Genomic DNA, 24,673 nt, shown 5'->3' on the forward strand with positions numbered 1-24,673 from the left:
CTTTTAAAATTTTTAACTTGTTTTAAGTTTTTGTATGTTTTTAACTCGTTTTATGCTATTGTTACCCGCCCAGAGACGAAAGTTTGGGGCGGTGTACAAATTTGATAACTAAATAAACAAAAATAAACTCAGGGGGCTTACTTGCTCCTGAGTAGGCATGTATAGGATTATATAGTAAAATGCATGCAGGTTACTATAATTTAGCTTCTTTTGCTTGGCGCGTTTGCAATTTCCTCGTAGTTCCACTGGGGGCTGTGCCGACCCAGCTCTCTGACTTCCCGAGACTACAAGTCCCAGAGCACGCGCCGAGCGCACCGGGGGTACTCTGGGATTTGTAGTCTTGGATAGGGTAGCCAGGTATATTGGGAAATGTGGTCTTCGAAGAGATCCAGCCTTCTAGCGTCGATTGCGTAGCCGCAAACTCTGCTTGTTTCCTTTCGCTAGAGGGCTGTTCTACAGACGATGGAGGTGTCCTAGCAACGGACAGAGCCGCGCTCTCCAATGTCCCTTTATAAGAAGCGGCTGCAGCAGGAAGGAAGGAAGGAAAGTGGTCGGTGTTGCTGCTGCTGCTGTTAGGAGAGATGGTGAAGGGAACAGGGGCTCCCATCCGACACAAAGCCAGGCGTCCTTTCGATTTGCTGTAATCAACCCAGTTCTTCGTTGGTTGCCTCAGCATTTTCTTTAGCCTGTGCATATAAACACAAGAGACCCGCCTCCTCCCTTTGTTTTGGTTGTGTCTACCCAGCTGTCCATGCTGGAACTGGGTAGCGCGATCTTAAGGGTGCAAAGGGGGAAGAGGCAGAAAGAGACAGAATCCTAAACACACAAAGCATTAGGAAGGATGCTTGAATCCATTCGTGTCACTGGTGAGTATTGCTGTTGTTTTTTGACTAGTTTCTTAATCATCCAGATCTTGCAGCTGTTGACAGCTTCCGTTGCAAAATCACAGGATTGTATGCATTTAGTGTTACAGCAATTAAAAAGGAACCTGTCTTCATCAAAGTTCACAGTACACTCAAGAGTAATTATTTTGTTCCTTTAGTCCCCATTGACATCCTGATTCATGTGGGAGATGGCTTAATGAAAAACGAAGAGAGTACATTTAGTGGTGGTTAAAAAAAGATCTCTGCTAAAAACAGTGTTCATATTTTATTTTTAACAGAGAACATTTTGTGTATGTAAATATTTAGGGTTGAGATAAGATGTGTCTTGGAAAAATTGATCTTTTGACATTGTCTGGTTTTTGTGGAGAGATTTCTTTACCCAAAACTGACATGAGTGTATTTGCGTGAAATGATTTTTCAAGAATGCCATAGATAATTGATTCCCCCCACCCATATAAATAATGGTATGTTCATCTTTCTGCTTTTCAAGCTTGGCATTGCCAAGCAAAATATATTAGAAAACAATAGCAAAAGAAGTGTTTTCTTTTCTGCCAGTTAAACTTGGTAGGTATAGTCCCATGGAATTGTGCAGAACTAGATGCTAGACAGTCATTTGTTTTGAGAACCTTGTCATGTTTATGTTGGCTGCCATTCATTTTAGTGTGCTGTGTCTCTGAGCTGCATATAATGCAAGTCTTTCAAATATTGCAAGAAGCATTCACAATACTCAAATGAAAAGCTCAATAATACTGCAGTTAGGAATCATTCTTATATCTTGAGTACTGAAATAAAATGAGTTCTTATCAGCAGGCCATACAGAATAGAGAGAAAATGGCAAACAATGAAAACTGAGAGAAAAAGTGTAGACCACATTCTTTTTCTATTGACACATTATTTTTCAAACAGTTATATAGCAATAACTATGGAGAATAACTGCAGCAGAAGAGAGACTATAAATTAATAATACATCCCACAGTAGTTCTTATTTATTTATGATCACATAAATGTCCTTTTTAAGATTTCAAAAAGTCTATTCACATTATTTAGGATATATATACACACACACACACACACACACACACACACACACACACACTCGTATGGACAAGTGGACAGCTTACCTGAAGTAAGGGGCAGGAGTTAGGCTAAGCCAACATTCAACTTTCTGTTGTGCATGCCTGTAATTTCACCATGAAGGTGGGTTCATACCAAAGCTAAGGAAGATCTCTTCTTAAATGGCCATTGTATGAAGCAGGTCTGTTCAGGAGCAGATTTTGGAGTATTTGGCTGACCTGCTTGCTTAGTCATTTGTAAGTGAACTTGCTTCAGGGCCTCCCAAACTCCCTGCCCCCAGCACTTGAGGCAGCCAGCTGTCCACTCCAGCTTCCTTGCCGTGGATAAAGTGTGCCACTCTTCTCTCTTCCCTACCTGTAGACCTTTCCTTCTCTCCTTTTTGGCAGTGATGGCAGAAGCAGTGCCCCCCCCCTTTTCCTGCACCACAGTGGGAGCAGCAGGCCTCCCTTTTCTTCCCCACCAACCAATGCAGACCCTCCCCCTTATCTGGTGGCAGTATGCCAGCTGCAGCCACAGATCTTCTACATCTCCTCTCCCACCTCTGGAATTTTCAAAAGCCAGAGGCCAAGGAAAGGAGCAGAATAGGGTTGCCATATCCAGGCTTTCCAAATCCAGGTGCCTAATTTGCATATTATGTAAACTGGCTGGAAAATAATTTTTGAGCAGAATAGTGACTGCGTGTTTTGCTCCATAACTCCACTTCTGCAAGGGCTAGAGGTTTTTTTTTAATTTAAAAAAATGAAAGCTGAAAATTTGGGTGAATCTGGGTGAGATGCTTAAAATCGGGGTGAAACCCGGAATTTTGGAGGCATGGCAACTCTAGAGCAGAAGGAAGTGTGTGGAGAGGGAAAGCCGAGTGCTGAGCTGGAGTGTCCCTTCCTCACCCACTGGCTTTTCAAAAGCAAGGAGCAGAGGAGGAGCCACTAGGCAGTCCACCACCGCGACCAATATTCCTCCTGCCTCAACCAGCCTGATTATTAGGCTGGCCATAACTTGCTTACATGTCTGTATGTATAGAGACAACAAAATGAAACTCCTTGATTTCATATTTGCTCCCCATAGCAGATATAATAGAGGAGGGATAATATAATAGAAAATGAAGGAGAGGGGAGAAAGGAAAGGGAAGATTGTGCCGATGAGTTGACTCCTGGCGACCACAGAGCCATGTGGTTTTCTTGGTAGAATACAGGAGGGGTTTACCATTGCCTTCTCCGTATAATCAGTATGAGATTATGGCTTTCAGCACCTTTCTATATCACTGCTGCCCAATAAAGGAGTTTCCCTTATTCTGGGAAACACATCATTGGGGATTCAAACCAACAGCCTCCTGCTCTCTAGGCAGGTTGCGTCCGAAGGAGAGATTTGAAAAAAGGAAGCAAGTGGGAGTGTGGTTTTAGTAGGAAGGGGAAGGAAGGGGTGTCATTTGGTGTTTGAGGCAGCAAAATGTCTTGGGCCAGCACTGTAGGTGAAAGGTGGGAGAGGAGGTGATCTGGTAATCAAGGGGTTTGCATGGTACTCTTCTTCCAGTTTTGCATCTGGTTGCACACAGTTGTGCTGATCTCAAATAATGAGATGGTTCACAGGTAATGTGAAGCCTTTTTATTGGAACAACTTTCAGTTGTACAGAACAGAATTCTATATCAGTCAGGTGGGGTGAAGAGTTCTATCGTAAAATTTGTAGGAAGTTTAAGATAGCAGGAGGGCATTTCCTACAAACCGTTTCTACATTATGTTGCTTGATTCCAGTTTGGAGTGATGTGCTCATAAACAATGATATTGTTCAAAAATATAACTGAAAAAGTGGGAGCTGCCAACTTGGTACTGAAGTGAATCTAAGGCCAGGATGGGTGGGTGCAATAGGCAGGGCTTTCCCCCTTAAGCTGTATTTAGCAGAAGTATTTAGTGCATGGATGGCCAACGTTAGGCTTTCCAGCTGTTGTTGGACTACAGCTCCTATGGGGATTGTAGTCCCAACAACAGCTGGGGAGTCTCAGGTTGGCTACCCTTGATTTAGTGCTGATTCTCTGTTAGTCCTAGTCTAGAGCAGGCCTTGACAAATTTTGTTGGGCTCCAGGAGCCAGCCCAAAGATTTGGGAGGCAGACTGCCCTCTGTTCAGTGGAAGGGGCAGATTGATTTACCGCTGCCAGCAGTGCCTTCTGAACCATGGTGGGGCAAGTTCAATACCCGACAGTACTCTCTGCTTCATGGGGAGGCAGATCCTCCTCCTGCTTGCTCCTGACTTGCTGGCTCCCTCCTCCTCCTGGTTGCGTCTGTTTGGTTCAGGGAAGTGATAGATGGACATGACCAGGAGGCGGCAGAAGAAAGTATGTGGGGTGCAGTTCTCCCCCCCCCTTCCTGGTTGCATCCATGTGGCTCAGGCTGATGATGGATTGACATGAGCAGGAGGGGGGTGGGATCAAGAAAGGGCAGATTGCTCCCTCTTCCTCCTGGTCACATTGGTCCGTCACCGTCCTGAGCCAGACAAAACAGAAAGAGGAAGGAGCCCCTTGCTTTGCTTGCACACTCCTCCTGTTCACATTAGTCCATCACCTGACTTAGGTGCCACACACTTAAATTTCCAGGCACCATGGCGAATGGCACCTGGGAATTGTCAAGCCCTGCTGTAGTGGATGAAATCCTCAGGTGACACTCTTTTTGAATCAATAGAATCTGTTCTGGTAAAGTGGATAAGGCAATGAACCTTTTTCCTTTTCACACCCCCAGGACACACATGGCAAGTTCTTTATATCCATCTTAACTGACAAGTGCTCGCTAGCTTTCAAGTGTCCAAGTCTTTTTTCAAATCCTATATTCTTGAAGGACAGGGGTCTCAAAGGTTGGGCAACTTCACCCCCCCCCAAGGATGAACCCAGTCTATGCAAACTTGTCCCCACTCCACCCCACAAACTCCAACCAATGTTATATTGTGAAGGGGCCACAATCCATGACACAGTCTGTGGCCTCGCCCTGTTGTACCTGTTCAGCACTTCTGTGACTAAAACACAAACTTTGTGCCTCATCAGAGAGGTACAAACCTTCCTGAAATTGGTCTCGACAGAGATGTCATGCTGTCTTCTCCTCCCAGTCTCACAGCTCCTCATTCAGTGTTAGTCTTTCTATTTTCCTTTTGAAAACCGAATGTACACCATTGCATCTGTGTTTCCATTTAATGTAGGTTACTTGCCAGCGCAGCGCTGGACAGCTTCCAGACTACCTAGTCATGACTAAGCACCGTTAAAACCAAGGAGACAAGTTAGTTATGACTAACTAAAGTCTCATTAATTTCAATGGGAATTAATCATGACTAACGTACTCTAGATGCTGTAAGCTTGCTAATTTCTTTAAACAGAAGCTAATGTAGCTATTAAGTAATCCCAGAATCAGCTACTTTACATTTCCTCATCGAGCATTCTCTTCCTTAATTGGTGCACTGCATCAAAGTGATCAGTGTTCATATGGGTTCAAATGCCGAGTTTCCATGTTACTTTAAGGAAGGAAATACAGTTTAGGCATTTCACAAGGAAGGCCACTCACAAGGAAGCCTGTAAGATAATGCAAAGAATAAAGATGAAATAAACCAGCTGGTGCAGTCAGACCCCAAGAGATACTAGTGTACAGCCTTTCTGATTTTGTGCTGTTCGCAGAGGAGATGGTTGGATTCACAAGGATTGTGCATTGTCTATACAAAAGGGGTCCAAGTTCTTTGCCAAAGAAACATAAAATCCGGTGCTCAGAATAATTCATGCAAATGTGCATATATTTACTGAATTCATTTTCCTTTCCAGATTCAGGTTGGCAATTAACTTGAGATTTTTTCCTCTCCCCACCCCCAGTTTTGTTTTTGTTTCTTGTTTTTTATTTTATTTATTTATTTATTTATTTATTTTTACGTTTATATCCCGCTCTTCCTCCAAGGAGCCCAGAGCGGTGTGTTACATACTTGAATTTCTCCTCACAACAACCCTGTGAAGTAGGTTAGGCTGAGAGAGAAGTGACTGGCCCAGAGTCACCCAGCTAGTATGGCTGAATGGGGATTTGAACTCAGGTCTCCCCAGTCCTAGTCCACCACTCTAACCACTACACCACGCTGGCTCTCCAGCGTTTTGGTGGAGGGAACAAAGGCTTGGTGATTCAGGTAAGAGAACCAAAAAATAACAGTGTGTATTGATCAGGTAAGAGATCACTAGATTCAGAGGGACAAAAAAAAAGAAGACCAGGAAGAAAAGGTTGCAAAGGCTCACCCCAATCACTAGAAATCTTGAGCCTTCTCCAGATTTTGCCTTTGAGTAAGGTATTTTGCAGCCATATGGGGTGGAAACCTTGATTATTATTTTTTTTTTAAAAAATAACAGATTCTTAAGATGCCAGTTCCAGTATTGGTTTTTCGTTGCTTGCATGGTGAACCTACCAGTATATCATGTGTTAGCCCTGAATGTACTTCCCTGAAAATAATAGTACTCTTGGCTTATATGAATGTTCAAGTGTGTTAAATATCACACAGAGACATGTATGTTTTAGATGAAAATTGCCTTTGTATACTTCCCTGCCTGTTAAGTTGGCTGCATTCAGATTATGTGTTCCTTGCTAACTCCAACCTCAATAGAATCCAAACCTCTTTGAATTAGTCCCTTTCTAGCTTCATTCTCCCTCCTGTCTTTTATGCAGAAAAACTTCATTGGCCAGAGCAAGAGCTCTCCAGAAAGACAGTTTTGAGTCCTGAAGAACTGATTCTTAAGAATGAAGAGAGCATCCAGTGTTTATCCCAGTCTGGCATCCTTAAGGACACATTCACCACCGGGACCAGCAGTTATAATGTCCTCCTGCAGAGCAAAGAGGAAAAAAAGCACCTTTTGCAAAAGCATCCCTCGACCTTCCAAAAAAAGCAGCGAAAGCCCACAAAAGCCTCGAATGCTTCGCGAAGCAATGAGCGCCGCAAGAGCAAGGCCCTCGGGAATGGATGGTGCTGCCTCAGCCGGCAGCAGTCTCTCTATAGGCAGCCCTCCCTCTTCATCACCAGCCCAGGCTCCAACAGCATCAAGCTGACACACAGTATCTCGGTGGCAGGGAACAGTATAGGACTGCTGCCTCCGCCCAAGGCCAAGGCCAAAAGGTATTCTTGCTCCAGCTTAACCAAGCCAAAGCAGCTACAGTTGTCGAAAAGCTATTTAAAAGAAGCAGGGGATGCCACTGGGCGAAAACTCTGTATTCTCACAGCCATCAGACCTTCCAATGTGGAGAAGGAGAAGGTGAAGTTCTTCAAGTCGGATTTTACCTACAATCCGCAATTTGAATATGCGAGCCCAGCCCTCTCCAATGTGTTAGCTAAGCACAGCCAAGCATCCAGCACATTTCTTAAGCAGGTAAAGATGCTTTTGCTGCACATATTGCTTGTACTCCCTTCACCATAGCTGCACATACCCTTTTCCCTCCCTCCCCTGCTCCTTGTTTTAGGCCTAATGGTCACCATTCAGCATAGCCTAATGTTAGGGACCCGCCGGGGCTGCAGCGAAACCTAGCGGGCAGCCCCCAACAGTATAGCTGGACAGGGCAGCTGCAGAATGATGTAAAACAGTTTTGGGTCAGTTGTGTAGTGCTGCTTTCAAGACCTTCTGCAGCTGCTCTGTTGCACTACACCATCAGAGCTGCCTGCCACACTTTCTGCTGCAGCCCGAGCAGGTCCCTAATGCCGACATTTCTTAAACTGAAGTGGCTCTCATTCTAAATTTGCTCTTCCTTCCACCTGTACCCAAACCAGTAGCCTAGTCCTATATCATAGAATTTTAGAATTAGAAGGGGACCCTGGAAGTCTTTTAATCCAGGGGCTCCCAACCTGTGGTACTCCCCAGTTGTTGCTGAACTACAACTCCCATCACCCCCCAGCCGCAGTAAATTGTGGCTGGGTATAATGAAAGTTGTCATTCAGCAACATCTGGAGGACCACCAGTTGGGAACCCCTGTTCTAGTCCAACCCTTTGGTCACTGCAGAAATCTACTATAGCAGATTTGTGAAGGTATCCAAGAGAGGATCTTTGTACTTTGCTGGATCATATGACTAAAATCTGAAGTGGCTCTGGACCAGAATGGACTTGCAAGGAATTATAGCGCGCGCACGTGTACACACACACACACACACACACACACACACACACACACACACTTTTGCTGGTGATTATCTGTCAAGAGGTAGCTAATGCAGCTTACCTTTATTTAGAGAGACTGTCATAACCGGAACAATTATTGTGATCTCCCTTTCTGCAATAGAAGCTGGATTTCATTTTTTTAAAAAACCCTGCAGTTTTTAGAAACTGCTTTGCAAGGACAAGAAATGGCCAGCCCCTGGGGGGGGGGGGGTTGGAAAATGACACAAACTGCAGATAAAAAGACTATACCAGCAGAATCTGGAATTCACGTCAGTACATATTAATCAACCCAGTCAGGGGTGAAATCATATTGCTTACACCACCATCACCACATCCAGCAATAATTATGATAAAGTCATGAGGCTGAGGGTGAAACAGACCTTTTGCTGGGATTTGCCATTTGTATTTCAGAATGTACGCACCCGAGATGACTTTATCGACACCCTGCTCCCATCCCCCAAGCTGATAGATTGGCCAGATATATATATACTGTATGTATAATTGTGTATCAACTCTCTGTTTGGTGTATGTGCTGTACTTGTAGCACACAACCTAGTCCTTGTGAGGATCTGTGGATTGGAGTGAAGAGATATTTATTTAGCACAAGCACTGCTTTTCTCTCTCCATCAGACACAGTCTCCTGCCCAATGCCAGTCCTTTTCACTCACCCGTTATGTCCAGCTTAGGAAGGAAGGAGGTTGGCTGGGCTAGCAAAGGTGCCAGCTGAGGAGTTAAGCCAGCCTGTTTGCCTGGCTTCTGTGGCGATTGGGAGGTGAAAAAAGCATCCCATCCAAGCAGGCTTTGCAGGGATGAGGAAGCTGCCTTATACCAAATCAGCCCTTTGGTTCATTTAGCTCAGTATTGTTTACACTTAAGTGGCAGCGACTTCCCAGGGTTTCATGCAGGAGTCTTTCCCAGCCCTGCCTGGAGATGCCTGGGACCTTCTGCATGGAAAGCCGATGCTCTGCCACTGAGCTACAGCCCCCTTCACCGGCCAGAATGAAGCAATGGACTCTGCCCAGTTCCTCTAGGCTATGGTGACCCAAAATAAACAGAACAGTGTGGCTTCTTCTTGCTTAGTGAATGGCCACTCAAGGTATCTTGTCAACGCTCACAGTACCCTGCAGGTGTCTTCCTCTTCCCTCCCACAGGTTTGAGAAGCCCCAGGTATAGATCTCCCTTACCTCATTGTCTGGTAGTAGTAAATATTGAATGGCCATCGTGGATTGACGTGCCATTCAATCCTGTTAAAACCAGACAGAAGATGGCCATTGCCTGGCAATTTGGTGGCTCCCTCCATGAGGTGGAAGGTGGGATGAACTCACCCTGTGTCTGCGCCACTGTTCAATAAATCATGTTGGGTTCCAGGCCAGGATGGAATGATGAGATAGATTTATAATGCTTGCTGTTTCTGTGATGGTCTGGCAACCAGATAACATATAAGAAACCTGACTTAGCATCTGAATGTCATCATGGGTTGCAGTGCAAAAGGTGACTAGGAGAATCCACACAAAGATTAGGAATGTGCCTGAATTGTTTCAGCACCTTATTAGAGATTTGGGTGGCTGCATCCAAAAAATTTCGACAGCGGGTGAGTGATAGCTTTAAGAATGAGACATGCAGGTCCTTACCTGCCCCTCCACCACAGTTCTTCCCAAAAGGCCTCGTGGTTGCGTTGCAGCAGTGGCACATACAGGGCTGTCGCACATGTGCAGTGGCTGTTCGCGTGGTCAGCATGGTGTTGCTGACCACACAAATGGCTGCCACTGTGACACAGCCACATGTGGCCTTTGGGGAAGGACAGTGCCATGACTGAAACAGTAGCGGGGCAGAGGAGGAGCAGGTAAGGACCTTCATGCCTCATTCTTAAAGCTACTGTTCTCCGCCCCGTGACTGCCTGAAACTATTCAGGCACATCCCTAAGAAAGAGGCTCTCCACACAAGCAGTGTGGAGAGCCAGATGGGGTTAGGTGGGGAGAGTGGGCTTGACCCTCTCTCTCTCTGCACACAAACACTCAGCATGCTCTGGGCAGCTGGATCAACCACCCACACGATGACCGGCTCCATCACGGAGCTGGTAGGGGCGGCGGGGGGACCTTCTGGCCCCCAGAAGTTCCAGCATGCCTTGTGTGAGTGTGCGGGGCATGCTGGGGATCCTCCTGGTCGGGGGTCTCCTCATGAGTTGCTGCAGCACGGTGTTGCGCCGTGATGACTCACGACTCGCTCTGCTAAGCTCATTGAAGGATGGGGACGTTTAAGAAGGTTTGCTGCCAGGAGCCGGGCGGTTCCCGTTGCAGCACACGACCTCCCAAAACCAGGCTGGGCTCCCTTGGCCCACTTTTGGGAGGCCGTGAGACTAGCCTCAAAGTATCTTTCCCAGAGGTTAATTTCCTAAGAGAGGTGTTGGGGCTTAAAGCTGTGTCCTTCGCCTTAGAAGGTTAACGGTTACTCTTAGACCCATGAGGACTCTGGTTACTCACTCGTTAGAGAAAGACAGTTATGCTGAACACGTTCTGAATGCAACTGATGCAAGGAATTAGAGAGGGAAACAATAAATTCATTATTATTTGCCCTGCAGTCATGGTTAGTGGATTAACATGTATTGATTTTCTTGTTGACTTTGATGAGTGTACTCTATAATGTACTCTATTCACTTGGGCAGTGAACTGGCTTCTGTGCCCTTGATTGTGATTGAAGGTCTGTGCCAGAGATTGGTAGCATGCAAGTCTGGCTTTGTTGAGAAACATTACTGTTTAGCCACAGATTGCACTGTTTATAACATAAAATTGAAAACTTTATCCGCCCCTTATCCCCCATGGTTTTCATGCCTTGCTCATCCATCTGTGCACAGTTTTTTGATGTGCTCCCATTAAAAGGTTTCACATGTATTTGCTTAGAAGTAAGTATACTTCGGATTGCAACCTTAAAGCACTGTATGAAGAGCTGCAGCCTTTCAGTCTGCCTTGCTCATGCATGTGTGGCCTTCCTCATTCACTTCAATGGAGGAGACAACTCTGCAGTTGAACAGGGATGCATGCAAAGAGCTGAAGTGGATGGGAAACTCTTGCAAGTAGGAAACCTAGAGTTACAATTCCAGATTCCCACTCCCAAACAGACCATTGGCTCTGGAGGGATGTAGATAAGGCAAATATGATTGATTTGATGTCTCAGCCAATCTTCCCACTTGTTTCAACACAGACATTGGGGCCATTCACACAACCTACTGGGCGGGCAGGGGGAAGGCTTCCCAAACCTTGCCTTCCCCCCAGACGATCATTGGTTGTTCAGTGGGAGTGCGGAGTTCACTCTGACACGAACAGCCCTGCTCTGTGTAGCATGGAGCAGGGCGGATTGACCTGAGGCCTGGACTTGTTCTCCCGGCCTCCGTAAAGCCCACAATGTAGCATGTGACATACTACGTTGTGTCAATACACTACATTGGGGGATTGTCCCAAGAGACGGGCCCTCTGGGTGCCTGTCTCTGTGTGCAGCCAGGCTGGAATCAGCCTGTGCTCGTACACGAGCAGATAGCTGGTGGTAAGGGTCCGCTTCCTCTCTTAAATCTCAGCTATTTTATTGTGATTATGATTATTTATTCAATTTCTATACCGCCCTTCAAAAAATGGCTCAGGGCGGTTTATACAGAGGAATAATAAATAAATAAATAAGATGGATCCCTATCCCCAACGGGCTCACAATCTAAAAAGAAACATAAGATAGACACCGGCAACAGTCACTGGAGGTAGATAGGGCCAGTTACTCTCCCCCTGCTAAATAAAGAGAACCACCATGTTAAAAGGTGCCTCTTTGCCAAGTTAGCAGGGGGTTAACAGGTTAAAAAGCTTAAAACAGCTTAAAAGCCGGGCTAGGTGGTGCTGGCCCGCCGGGATGGAGCCCAATCCCGGTGGTTCTCATGCACAGCCTAACCCAGATTGGGTTAGGCTGTGTGTGAGAACAGCCTCATTAGGTTTTAAATGTTTAAGTCTTTAGCACGATCAGTGAGACCTGGTTTGTAAGAGTGAGTGGGAAGAGTGGGCTAAGCTCACACTCCCCACACACGAGCAGGGTGGGAGCCAGATTGGCTGCTCACACAACTGAAAAAGCAGGCTGGGGAGTTCCGGGGCCGTGTAGCCCCCAGAAGCTCCAGTTTGCCCTGTGTGAGTGCGCAGGGCATACTGGGGAGACCCCCAAGCTGGGAGGCTGCTTTTCAGCCTCCCGCCGGGGGTCTGCTTATGAGTAACTGCAGCGTGGAGCTGCGCCACAGCTACTCACGATTAAAAAAACCGGGTTTGTGGAGCACTCACTCCGCAAACCCAGTTTAAGGGGCGGACTACTTGAGCGAGTTACTTGAGTGGAGGCTAGCTCAATTTTCTGCGATTGTGTGAATAGCCTCTATGTGTGATCTTTCCAAGAAGCTACCTTCTGTATTTGAAGCAGAGTACAGTCAGTGGTGCTCCTTGTTTTCACCATCGTTTCTTGCAGTCCACACACAGGAAGTCCAGTCTTTCATGCAAACCTCCATTTAACCACTGGCAGGGATTTTCCTGATGACTCCTGCCTGAGATTGATGTCCATTTTGCTGTTACACTGAATATATATTTTAGCACTAAGCATAGGAGTCCACCCATTGACAGCATTAAATGTATCTCTCTTGCTGCCAACATTTACACAGCCAAGCCTACAAGACATGGCTGATGCCATTTCCTTATTCTAAGTGGTACATTGGCCCCCAAATACACTTATATTGGTCCTGTGGCTTTCCATCTGCACCGGGGTGTCGGACCTGAGACTGCAAGTCTTGTGCGACTATAACTCGATCGTCCCCAGCCGTGCAGTAGTCCAAGCACAGCTGCAGCGTCCCAGGTTGGCCACCCCTGATCTACGCAAAAGGAGAAATGGTGGTGGTAGACCTGTCTGCTTAAACCCAGCTCTGCCCCAATCAAGTATAAACATGGTTGGAGTCCCTTTTTAATAGCAAAAGGGGCACCCAGGTGAGAGGAGTTGAACCCTCCTCTCTCCTGCAGCTTACCTCCCCACAGTTCCTCCTCTAGGCACTCTTCTCTCTGCCAAACTCACTTTTTATATTGGAGGGTGCGAGCTGTGTATGTGGGGAGAGGGCCGCCACTATGGGCCTACTGCCGTTTCATCTGGTTTGGCCCCAAGAGCCTGTGTGTCAGTAGAAGCCAATGGGCATGAAGTGCCAATAACTTGGACAACCTACCCACAGCTGGGTTTTTCCATGCTTTCCTCTGATTCTTTTTTGCTTTTGAAAGAAGTGAAGAAAGGGGCTGTGCCAGAGGATAAAATATTAAAGGGAACAGGCTGTTTAGATGAAACAATAGATTGTTCAGAAGAAACTAGATCTCTGTAGTGTCCTGTGGGTATCCTGAATGTCTGTCAAGGTTCTGGGACCTTGTTACAGAAACAGAAGAACTATCACTCTGAATTATTTAGGCAATTGAGTGGAAAGTACACTGGCCTCCTACTTCGTTGTAAGAAACACACATTTCCCTGTAAGTATCAAATAAGATCAGAAGGTATACATGTCAGAAGCAGCAAATGAAAAGGGAACTCATTCAACTGTGACCTTCTCCTGCTCCTCATCCAATCCTGGAATTGGATGAGGTAATGGAGCCTCTGATGTGTACATCGGCCTTCCCTGCCTGCAAAGGCAGCCCCATTCACTTTGATGGAGGGGGCAGCTCTGTGTACCTTTGCACTTGTGCATCTGCTTCTCCCTTGAAGTGAATGGGGCAACCCATACATGCAAGGACTCAATGGAGCACACACATAGCTCTGCTTTAGGACCCAGATGGTTTTTGGAGGCGGTTGCTTTCTAATTTGTCTGGAAACAACATTAAAAGGGGAATTAATGCTACATCCAGATATCATCTAAGTTGCCCCATATGAACACCCACTATAGAAAGATAGGGTATCAGGCACAAAGGGTCCCTGGAACGGACTCGGGGTCCTTACTCTCTATGCCATTGTGGGAGCTGTTGGTCTGCTCTCTGTGGCACATTTGTTCTATCACTTCCAATGGCCAAAGAGTGGCATTGCAGCTATCGGCTCAACAGGAATCAGATGATGCAAAGGCTTTGTAGCAGGGCTGCTCAACTTCGGCCCTCCAGCTGTTTTTGGACTACAACTCCCCTAGTTCCCAACCACAGTGGCCAATAGTCAGGGATTATGGGAGCTGTAGGCCAACATCTGCAGGAGTGCTGAATCTGAGCAGCTCTGCTTTATAGGGTGCTATGAAGCTGCTGATTTTGTCCCACCTCAGCAAGAAGGGACTCAGACTGAACTGTCCTCGGATTGCCCCTTCCTGTTTCCTGTACAGCCTGCCGCCTTCTGAGCTTGACTACTAACTTGCCTCCAGACTGCTTTTCCTGACTGGAAATGCCCGAAGATCACAGGGTTCAACCACTTGCTCTAAAGGCCCATTTCTGAACACCCTGGTTCTCTTTCGTATCATACAGTTATCCCTGACACATCAATTCCTGTTATCCAGGCTGGTATAATCCACAATCAGCAGCCTACACACAGTCCCCATTGCCTCCCGTCGTAAGCAACCATTTAGTTACATGTATGTCAGCTGTGTGCTCTTTTCTCTTCTGCAGGCCGTCAAAATTATGGAACTGACTTTGCAGAAATATGGAAGCTACGAACATTTTGAACAGGCCACCGGAGGCAGCTTGCTGCCCAGAAGTCGCATCTGGAGTCATGTCCGGAAGTACATGGTGAAAGAAGGCTGCCTAGGCGAGGTTGGATCCCTTATAGAAGCGTCTCCTTAAACCATAGAGTTGGGGTTTGTTCCTGTCTTCCCCAGTCATGTCTACCCCATAGTGCAGGACTCCAGCAGATTGCTAATACGGGAAGACTGCTATAGTGGCTGGCTCTGAGCAATGGAGTCGCATGATGGAGTGAGGTTCTGGAGTCCTATCTGAGAGATGCCTGGTTCTGTACCAGTGCTTCCATAGAAGAGCAGGACAGAGAAGAAAAAAGTAAATAGGAAAAAGTGCAAATAATGACGCAAGTAAGAGAAGCTGGCTTGCTTAGCAACGTTTGGTGGATGCCCATGACATTTACATTTAAAGCTTCCATACAGCAGTTCATTATTTTGCCTGCTGTGTGGGGGACACATTTTCCCCCCGGCAATGGGTATTTGAGTCCTGAGAAACTGAAATATTATGGCAACAAAGGTTTGGGGAAGACTTGTGCATCAGCAGCAGCAAATGAGTGTGGCAACTGTATTTCTGTTGTCTTGTTCAAAGTTAAAATAAGTACAAGCCTTCAGAACCTGGGATGGGTTGAGGCTACATTAGCACATCAACCTGCCAGCTCTAGCAGATCATCTACTAGTACAGGGTTGGGGAACCTTTGCCCTCCAGCTGTTTTTGAACTACAATTCCCATCATCCCCAGCCACTGGGGATGGGGATGATGGGAGTTGTAGTTCAAAAACAGCTGGAGGGCCAAGGTTCCCCAACCCTGTACTAGTACATCACCTTGCCAGTCTGAGATAAGCACTTGGTTTAATTTCCTTTCTCATACCTTTGCACAAATCCAGTTTTATTTTTCTTTCTATTGCCATTTTTAGAAAAAAGTATCTATGCATGCTTCCAGTTTGTTTCTCATGTTAGCCAGTTAGCATTCTTATTTCACGTCTAGATGTCTACTACACATATATTTAGCATATCAGGTGATGAAAGTGTCATGTGCAACGTGTTTTGTAGTTTTTCATTTTAAAATAAAACACGTGTATACCACCTTACTTCAACTGAAACCCAAATGGTTCACATGTTAATCAAAAATATGTTACAGAAATAATATAGACTCCCTTATGAACTTTCAAAATGTGTTGTTGCTAAGCAGAAGTAACACCTGGCTCTGCCCCTCTTATCTCCACCTCCATATTTTCTGTAGTCAGCTGTATTTTTCAGGATGCCCCGAGGTTGAGCACAGGTGGTCACATGAGCAATCTATATTTGACAAATGACATTCAAGTAACTGGGTGGTGGACTTGGAAAAATGGGAGGATCTGCTTTGAAATCTTTGCAATGTGAGTTACCCATTGTGTCTACCTACAATCCATTTGCTGTGCATTTTTTGTGTGAACTAACATTGGGTAATGTAGGCCCAGGATCACATCCCCATGGAGTCATTGCCATATCAATTCTGGCCTGGTAAAAAGAACAGTATGACAAGTTCACTCCACCCAGTAGCTTCTGAAGCAGATAAAAAGGAAACATGCATTTTCCCTTTCAAAATATTAGAAAGGAAAATTGAGATGGTAGCTACCTGGAAAGTGCCTATAGAACGTGGGGTGCTTTTTGTAGCTATGACTAAAGAAAAGGAAATAAGACTAAGCCTAAGACCAAAAATCCCTTAATACCTAAACTTCTGCTTTCCTTTAGATTGTGGTTCATCTCTCTGAAGACTTGCTTTCTCGAGCCTCAATGACTGTGGTGAATGGCCGTCCAACTCTTACTATTAATATTTCTACTGCACGTGAACACTGGCTAGAAGGAATGCTGAGGCATGAAATAGGTACACAAATAATGTGGCTGCTTTATTCCATATTAAGATCATCTACTGTTATTGTTGTTATTAATGAACACCACTGCTACTGGGCTGATATGTAGGGATTCATTCACCGAGGAGATGGGGTTGACAGCTGAATCGATTTGGTGGTTCCCAGTGATTTTCCCTCGAGGTTGAGAAAGGTCCTTTCATTTGGGAAACAGGAAGTTCTGGTTGACATCTAGAGGCAGTTTGGAAGTCAGATGAAGAGCAGGGGAGGGATGATGGGAGCCAGGGGTTAGATTAAAAAACAAAGACTGCAGTAGAGAAGTCACTTTTGGCCATAGACTTTTAGCCCATCACAAGACCAGGTTAAAAGCTAGTCAGGGTCTGGAAGATATTTTAATTAGTCCAGGAAAGTTGCTTAAGAGACTGGACAGTGCTGGAGTGAGAGAATTGCAACAGTGGCCCTGGCCAAAGAGGTGAGGGTTAAGAATACAGAGAAGTAGTTCCCACATCACTGTGGTAACATATGAGTCAAAACCTAGATTTCAGCAAGCCAAAATGTGACCGAGCTACAGAGCTTACACTTATGAGGCAAATGTGTACATCCTACCTTGTGAGATCATTCACACAATCAAAAACTGTGTTCTACTCGGTTTGGGAACTACGTGTGCTCCCAGTTTTTGGTTGTGTAGAAGCAAGGTAGGAGGAAAAGCTACCCAGGTTTTCCTCCTACCCTGCTTCCACACAACTGAGAATTGGGAGCACACACAGCTCCCAAACCTGGGTAGAACCCAGTTTTTGATTGTGTGAATGACCTCTGTGTACACACATCAGGAGAGTTGGGGGATGACATTTGCAGGGGAAGACTGGGCAGGAGGGGAATGTTTGAACCTTTGCCTACCAGTCCTTCATTGCAGACCCTACCCTCCCATTTGTAACCTGTTTCTCCCTTAGTCAGACTCCACAAATGGAAGCAGAGGGCATAGTGGGGGGATTTGTAGGAGGGAAACCAATGGGGAACAAAAAGAGTTAAGCATTTACTATCTGCACTGATTATCCCACTAGGGATGTGCATGGAACCGGACCGGTTCAAAGTGGCGGTCCAAAGTGGTGGGGTGGGTAACTTTAAGGGCGGGGAGGGTGCTCTTACCCCTCCCACTGCATTCCCCACACTGGGGCTGTGTATTCAAATGGTCTGGCAGGGCAGCAGCGTACCTCCCTGCTGCCCCATTGCTTCCTCGGACCAGAAGTGACCTGAAGTTCATACGTGCACGTGCGTACGTCATGTGCACGCATGCATGACGTCTACACGTGCACCGGGAACTTCTGGTCAATTCCGGTCCAAGGAAACAATGGGGCAGCAGGGAGGTATGCTGCTGCCCTGCTGGACCATTTGAATATACAGCGCTGGCGGGGGAAATGCGGCGGGAGGGGTAAGGGCTCCCCCCCCGCCCTCAATGTTATCCACCCCCCACCTTCAGACCAGCTCAAACGCTGGGCCATGGAACCAGTTCGGCACTCCTAGGATGGAGCGCCAAATGGTTTCGTGCACATCCATATCTCCCACTGCCGAATTCACATTGCCTTGGCAAATGTAGGCCTGGATATATTTTCATATGGCCATATCAATTTTTTTTTAAAAACAGGAACTCATTATCTTAGAGGTATTAACAACAACAGCCAGCCATGGAACAACTGGAATGGACGCAGAAAGCATGGGCTGAGACCCATCAACCCCACTGAGGAAGGCCTGGCAAGTATTCACAGTGTCCTGCTCCGGAAGGATCCCTTTCTGTGGAGGGCTGCCCTTCTCTATTACACTGTGTACCAAGCCAGCCGAATGTCCTTCAGTCAGCTCTTTCAGGACATTGGGAAGTTTGTGAAGGACCCTAATACTCGGTGGGACTATTGTGTACGAGCCAAGAGAGGCTGGACCGATACTTCTGAACCAGGTAAAGGTTATTTTATTTATTTATTATTTGTTCAATAATAATGCTGTTTAATCAAATGATTATTTATTTTTATTTATTTATTTACTGTCAGTGACCAAAAGAGAAATGTACAGTCATTAATAACTCAAAATCACATAAAATCCTTAAATGTATATATACCTAAAAATGGAAGTTTTTTTAAAAAAAGAATACCCTCATGAGTTTGAGACTCTTATTTTAAAAGCCACATAACAGTACTTAGCAACTGTTCTGGAGATTACTGAATCTTCATCGGCTAATAAGTACTTTAAAAGAAGATCCCCGGTTTTCCCCTTCAAATTATTTAGCAAGGGATGGATTAATTGCTGCATTGCATCCTGGTAAAGTGGGCACTTTAATAAAATATGGGCCATTGACTCGATCTCCTGGCCACAAGGACATATGCGCTTTTCATAGGGCAATTTGTTATACTTCCCATATAAAAGCGCTGAAGGGAAGGCGTTAAACCTCGCCCTAGAGAAAGCCCATCTATGACTGCATTGAGTAATCGTAAACAAGTAGGTAGCTGGGCTTAAGTCTGTCTTTAGCTGTACAGATTTGTAAAATTGAGGTAAAATAGCCCTCTCATTTTGTATTTCTATATCGACCAGTCTTTGCTGCACCAATTTGCGAGCTGTAGTCGTACCAGCCTCCAACAGTAAAGCGGGAGATAATCCGCAGCAGGAAAGCTTGTGCGTTATTTCCTTGCACCAGGATGCTTGTGGCTCTGCTGCCAGTAATTTGGGGATTAATCCTGTTGGGGAAAGATGCAGTTTTATCCAATAGTTGATTGATAGCATCCAGGCCTTGGACTCCACTTTGAGAATGCCCGCCTCTGAGCGGATCACTGCGTTGGACACACAGTTGGGGGCGCCAAATAGCTTCCTCAAGAAACCCGTTTGGATTTTTTCTAGTTCGCCAAATTTTGCATGCATCCCCAATTGGGCTCCATAAAGTATTTGGGGAACCACCTTGATTTTGTAAAGTTTGATTGCTGCCGGGATATAATTCCCCTCCTTAGACCAGAAAAATCTCATTATTGCTGCAATATTGCGCTTAGCCACTTCGGCCATTGAGCTAATGTGCGCATTCTTGAAGCCATTAGACTGGAAGGTCATCCCTAAATATTTAAATTGTTTGACCTGGTCTATTTTGTGACCATCGATTGACCAATTATAACTTCTATTACCCTTACCAAAACGAACTATTTTCATTTTAGTATAATTTATTACTATCTGTTCTTCTTTACAAAAACCAACCAACACATCCAAGGCTTTCTTCAAGCCTATTCTACTCTGAGACAGAATCACTGCGTCATCAGCGTACATTAAGATTGGTATGCGTCTATCTGATCGTTTGGGCGCATGAATATCTGTTTGTTGTAGATGCTGGATTAAATTGTTCACATAAAAGTTAAAAATGGCGCTAAAATGCAGCCCTGTCTGACTCCCTTATTTGTTGGAATCTTATTTGAGAAATGACCAGCAGGGCTGAGGCGGACGCAGAGAGTTGAATTTTCATGAAGCCTATATAATAGTAGTAATAATCTCTTGTCAATTGACGTGTTAAGTAATTTAGACCAAAGGATACCTCTTGAGATGGAATCAAACGCCATTATTCAGATGGGTATTATTCACATCACATGGTTAATTCCCAACTGTAATTCGTATGAGGATCCCTGCAGGCTCCAGAGACAAAAGAACAACTGAGGGCAGAAAATGTCCTTATAAGCCTTAAATGTGGAGGCCTTAAATGAGAAGTACAAAAGGGATCTTGGTTGGGAACAGGGCTGTACAATATGAAAAGGACACGGTTGAGATCTTCAAGATCATAGCTTGGCAGTCTTTAATAGCTATTAGCAAAATGTTGCCTCAGATGTCATTAAGGGAGAGTCCTTGCTCCTTGTCACTACTCATTTATGATGAAATGATAGGATTTAAAAGGAATAGCTCCCCAGATATAGGCATCTGCATGAATGAATGCCTGCAACATGTCCCATAACAAAGCTGTATTTCACTGACATACTTACTCAACCAACAGCATAGTTGTTAATCCACCCCATATTTATATGCTGGTGCATCGAATGTTTAGTTCTGAGATGTTCGTCTCATTGGCCAGTATCCTGACTAATGCTGTGTTTGCACAACAAACACAGCTATGCTAGTGCAAGCTTGCATAGCTATGTGAAATCATGGGGATGTTTGAAAGCATGCCATTGCACAACAGTTCCCTGTAGAACATTGAGGCCTGCCACAAGTTGCACCCCTCTGGAGCTTGTTTTCCAGAATGAGCATAGCAGCCTTGCACTAGCGCAGTGCTGTTTCACAAAATGCAGTGTCAGGATGCCAGCCACTTTCTTCAGGAGGATTTACACAACAACAACAACAACAACAAATATTTATATACCACTTTTCAACAAAAGTTTCCAAAGCGGTTTACATAGAGAATCAATCAATCAATCAATCAATCAACTAGATTGACCCCTGACCCCAAAGGGCACACAATCTAAAAAAATCATATGATAGACACCAGCAGCAGTCACTGGAGGTTCTGTGCTAGGGGTGGATAGGGCCAGTTATATTGTTAGTTTATAAATTGGTTTATATTTGTATTTCTGTTTTAATGGTTTCTGTTTTAATTGCAAACTGCCCTGAGCCATTTCAGAAGGGCGGTATGAAAATCGAATAAATAAATAAATATATCCAGATTCTTCATTTTGCAGGAGTGTGAGTTGGATTATGAATCTCATGATATGCAGTCTGATCCCAAGGGTGTTTACTCGAAAGCAAATCTGACTAATTACAGTGGGACTTAATCCCATTGTGAATATGTTTAGAACTTGTTTAGGATTTACAGAGCTTGAATATGTTTGGGATTGCAGTGCAGTCCAATATGTCTTTACTCCAAAGTTAGTCCTGCTGTGTCCATTAGGGTTTAAATATTAAGTATTCCAGCCTCAGTCTGGTAATATTCTTGTAATTATATGCTAAGATGAAAGCATAGAAGGATAGATAATTTTTGTGCAGAAAACACTGGTGAATGCTTTGCTTTTTCCAAAACTTGAGGTCACCATCATGAATCTGATTCTTTTAGGCTGCTTCAGTAAAGATCAGGTCTACTTGGATGGCATCCTCCGAATTCTTAGATACCGAGAATCCATTGACTTCTACTTACTGACAGCTCTAGGAAAAGTGGGTAAACCAGTATGTAATGTTGACCCATATGGAACTATCTTTTCTACTAGATTACATTGTTGAAGAAAAGAATTTTGAAATGCAGTGGCAGAGAAGATTATAGACTGGTCAGGAGAAATTGACAATCTTAAGCTCAATACCATGGTTTCAGGGTTTTCAGGACTTCAACACAAATTGTTCGTGGCTCACATTCAGAACTCTTATTCTCTTTGGCTTTCACTGTATATTCAGTGTTGTAAGCAATTGGTGTATCCACACCACCCACTCGGCTGTTGCGCAGCTGCCAATCTTTTCAGTGGGCTTGCAAAGGGCTCTTCCTATTAATTGCACCTCTCATCTTTATGCTTTTAAAAATGTCTTTCCAGCTTACATTTTGTTACACACTGACCTGGTTCAGTCAGTCCAACAAACCATGGTATGTTGGATCAGGAAAGCAAGTCAAATGAGCACTGCCCTGTGTGCTTCCTCCCAATTTTTCTTCTGTGCCTTGTTATTCTGACTTGGTAACGTACAGCTTCAAACCCAGGAGCTGTAGTTTAACTCTGGGCTGCAAAACAGGATATGAAATTAGGATGTGATCTTGACGTGATAACCTGATATATAAGCCACTGTTAAACGAGTCTCAGGTTTGGGTGACACAAGAACTGTGGATTAACAGGCCAGGATTTCTTCATCACATCTTTGTGCCTGAGCTGAGGAGGAAAGCTGAGGTTGTGGGGGTGGGGGCGGGAGGAGTAGCACTTGTTCCCAATCCAACAAATCGTGGTTTGTTGAATCATCTAAACCAGACTACCAATGCTTGAGAGGAAAAAGCACATACACCACTCTGTTTTTTTTAATTAAAAAACAGCTTTACAAGGTTTTTTTGTTGTTGGTCTTGAACACATCTGTCCAAGTCCTTTTCCAGCTGCTGACTGTGCTTATTCAGTGCATCACAACCACAAGCCGCACATTGAGCTTAAGCTAATCTGAATTCCTGGGATGATAGGCTGGCCAGATACACAGAGCACTCCGCCCATCCAGTTTAGGGTGGTGTTTTCCCATATTGCTGTGTATCTACGACCCTTTAAAAATCTTCTTCCCATGCTTTTGGTTTAAGTACTAGCATGTCAGAGTGACAATGCAGAACAGTGGTAAAGTGGTGTTAGGAGAATCAGATGCTCTGAAACAAGCTCACCCTCCAACAAACTCTCCCATTCTTGTATGTAGGTCTCCTATGAGGATGTGGATCGCCTAAAGGACCTAGCAGTGACTGAAAACATGAGGGTGCCGCACTTCTTGCAAGATTACACCCGGTACATGGAGCACTTGGAGAAGATCATGCAAGTCAATGAGCTGTCTGACAGAGAGCTTCAGGCTCTAGTACCTTAGGCTAGCCGTTCTCTTTTGGTGCTGTCTGCTTCATTCATACCAGAACTGAAATGTGGGCGGTGCTAACTTGCAGAAGTGGATGAATTAGCCTTATTTTTGATGCCTGTTAAAATGGATACTCTTTAGATCTGTTTCTTGTGTTTTGTTTTTAAGAAAGAAAACCAAGTATGGATCAAGAAGTCCTTTACTTTTAAAGGGAGAAAAAAAGCTTATTTCCATCCCAGTCTCAAGCTATATAAACTTTTGTAAGATTTTCAGTATTAAATTATAGATGGAACACAAGCACATTATTTTAAGAGATCGTTGTGTAGATTCTTCTGTATTGCTGTTTACAGTTTCTACGTGCTGAGAAACAGGGTTTTGAATTTTTATTTTGTGGTACACTATTTGCCTCCTCGCATACTTTTTTAAAATTTATTTATTAAGCTTAGCTTACTTTCTTAAACCCATTGGGCTGTTTATTAGTTTTGGATATTGATTGTTATATCCTAGCCATTTTCAAAGAGAGAAGGAACTTCTGTACACTTTGCTATGCTAACCTCATGTGTCCTGCTTTCTTCTCCGGAGGTTTATGAGCACAACTGTGTATTTTTCAATCCTGCTATAAAGAGTTGACTTCTGTTACTACATTTCACGATGATGCTGTGTTCATATGTTAAGATGTTGGCCAGGTTTCCCCTGGCTCAGCATCAGCTGGGATGTTTCCCTGTTGGAAGCATGAAAAGCTAATTCATGTCATAGTGGACGTGTCGCTATTCTCAGAGAATGCCATTAGAAACTGAAGGCATGCAGTGCGATGTGCTGTGGCTGGGCTTCCACTGAAAACAATGAAGAATATCCAGACTGTCAATCAAGACTTAAGTCTCATTGGTCCATATGTTCCACAGCCATTTGGCGATCCCTGCAAGAAGCCATTCAGCTTCCCCTGTGCTGAAGACTTCTTGCACAGTGGACCAGGGTGGGATAAGGGGGAGGGTTCGATGTTCACCTCTCTCCCCTTGCTGCAGCCGCCCTTTCCACATGCACAAATCTGTCCCTGAGGGCTATGCGGCTCTTAGGAACAGATTTATGTAAGTGGAAAGGGCATTTGCAGCAAGGAGAGAAATGTGAACATTGCTCCCCTCCTCCCCCTCGCTCCTGTGCCGCTGTGCAAGAAGCCTTTAGTACAGGGACACAGAAAGGTTCCTACAGACCTGCAATCCACCATTGGTCACCATACAGCTGAGCATCATGCCAGCCATTGACATTAATTATGACTAACTTGTCTTATTGTTTTGTGGTGATTAGCTGTGACTGACTAGTTTGGATGTTCCCCAGTGCATTTACCACACAAGAGTCAAGGAAGTCTGTGCCTTTTAAATGAAATCACAGGAGAGGAGAACTGGTCTTGTGGTAGCAAGCATGACATGTCCCCTTAGCTAAGCAGGGTCCACCCTGGTTGCATATGAATGGGAGATTAGAAGTGTGAGCACTCCACCCTTATGGGATGGAGCTGCTCTGGGAAGAGCTGA

At 44.9% G+C, this 24,673-nt stretch overlaps 1 protein-coding gene across 3 annotated transcripts in view; it reads left to right on the top strand.

Moving 5' to 3' along the window:
• MATCAP2 (microtubule associated tyrosine carboxypeptidase 2) overlaps positions 1-23,791 on the top strand; it is a 37,231-nt gene extending 13,440 nt beyond the window's left edge. The window contains exons 1-7 of one of the 3 annotated variants that reach the window (XM_053261332.1): positions 381-866; positions 6,625-7,319; positions 14,720-14,863; positions 16,516-16,648; positions 18,274-18,579; positions 21,691-21,800; positions 23,001-23,791. In XM_053261332.1, the coding sequence (XP_053117307.1) occupies positions 842-866; positions 6,625-7,319; positions 14,720-14,863; positions 16,516-16,648; positions 18,274-18,579; positions 21,691-21,800; positions 23,001-23,162 (1,575 nt within the window). In that variant the 5' untranslated portion in view covers positions 381-841 and the 3' untranslated portion in view covers positions 23,163-23,791. Of the gene's footprint in view, positions 1-380; positions 867-6,624; positions 7,320-14,719; positions 14,864-16,515; positions 16,649-18,273; positions 18,580-21,690; positions 21,801-23,000 lie in introns of those variants that run through there. The other 2 variants (XM_053261333.1, XM_053261331.1) reach the window with 2 other exon arrangements.
• The last annotated feature ends 882 nt before the right edge of the window (positions 23,792-24,673 follow it).

Source organism: Hemicordylus capensis, chromosome 6 (genome assembly GCF_027244095.1).
Source record: "Hemicordylus capensis ecotype Gifberg chromosome 6, rHemCap1.1.pri, whole genome shotgun sequence".
In the NCBI taxonomy this organism is placed as follows: domain Eukaryota; kingdom Metazoa; phylum Chordata; class Lepidosauria; order Squamata; family Cordylidae; genus Hemicordylus; species Hemicordylus capensis.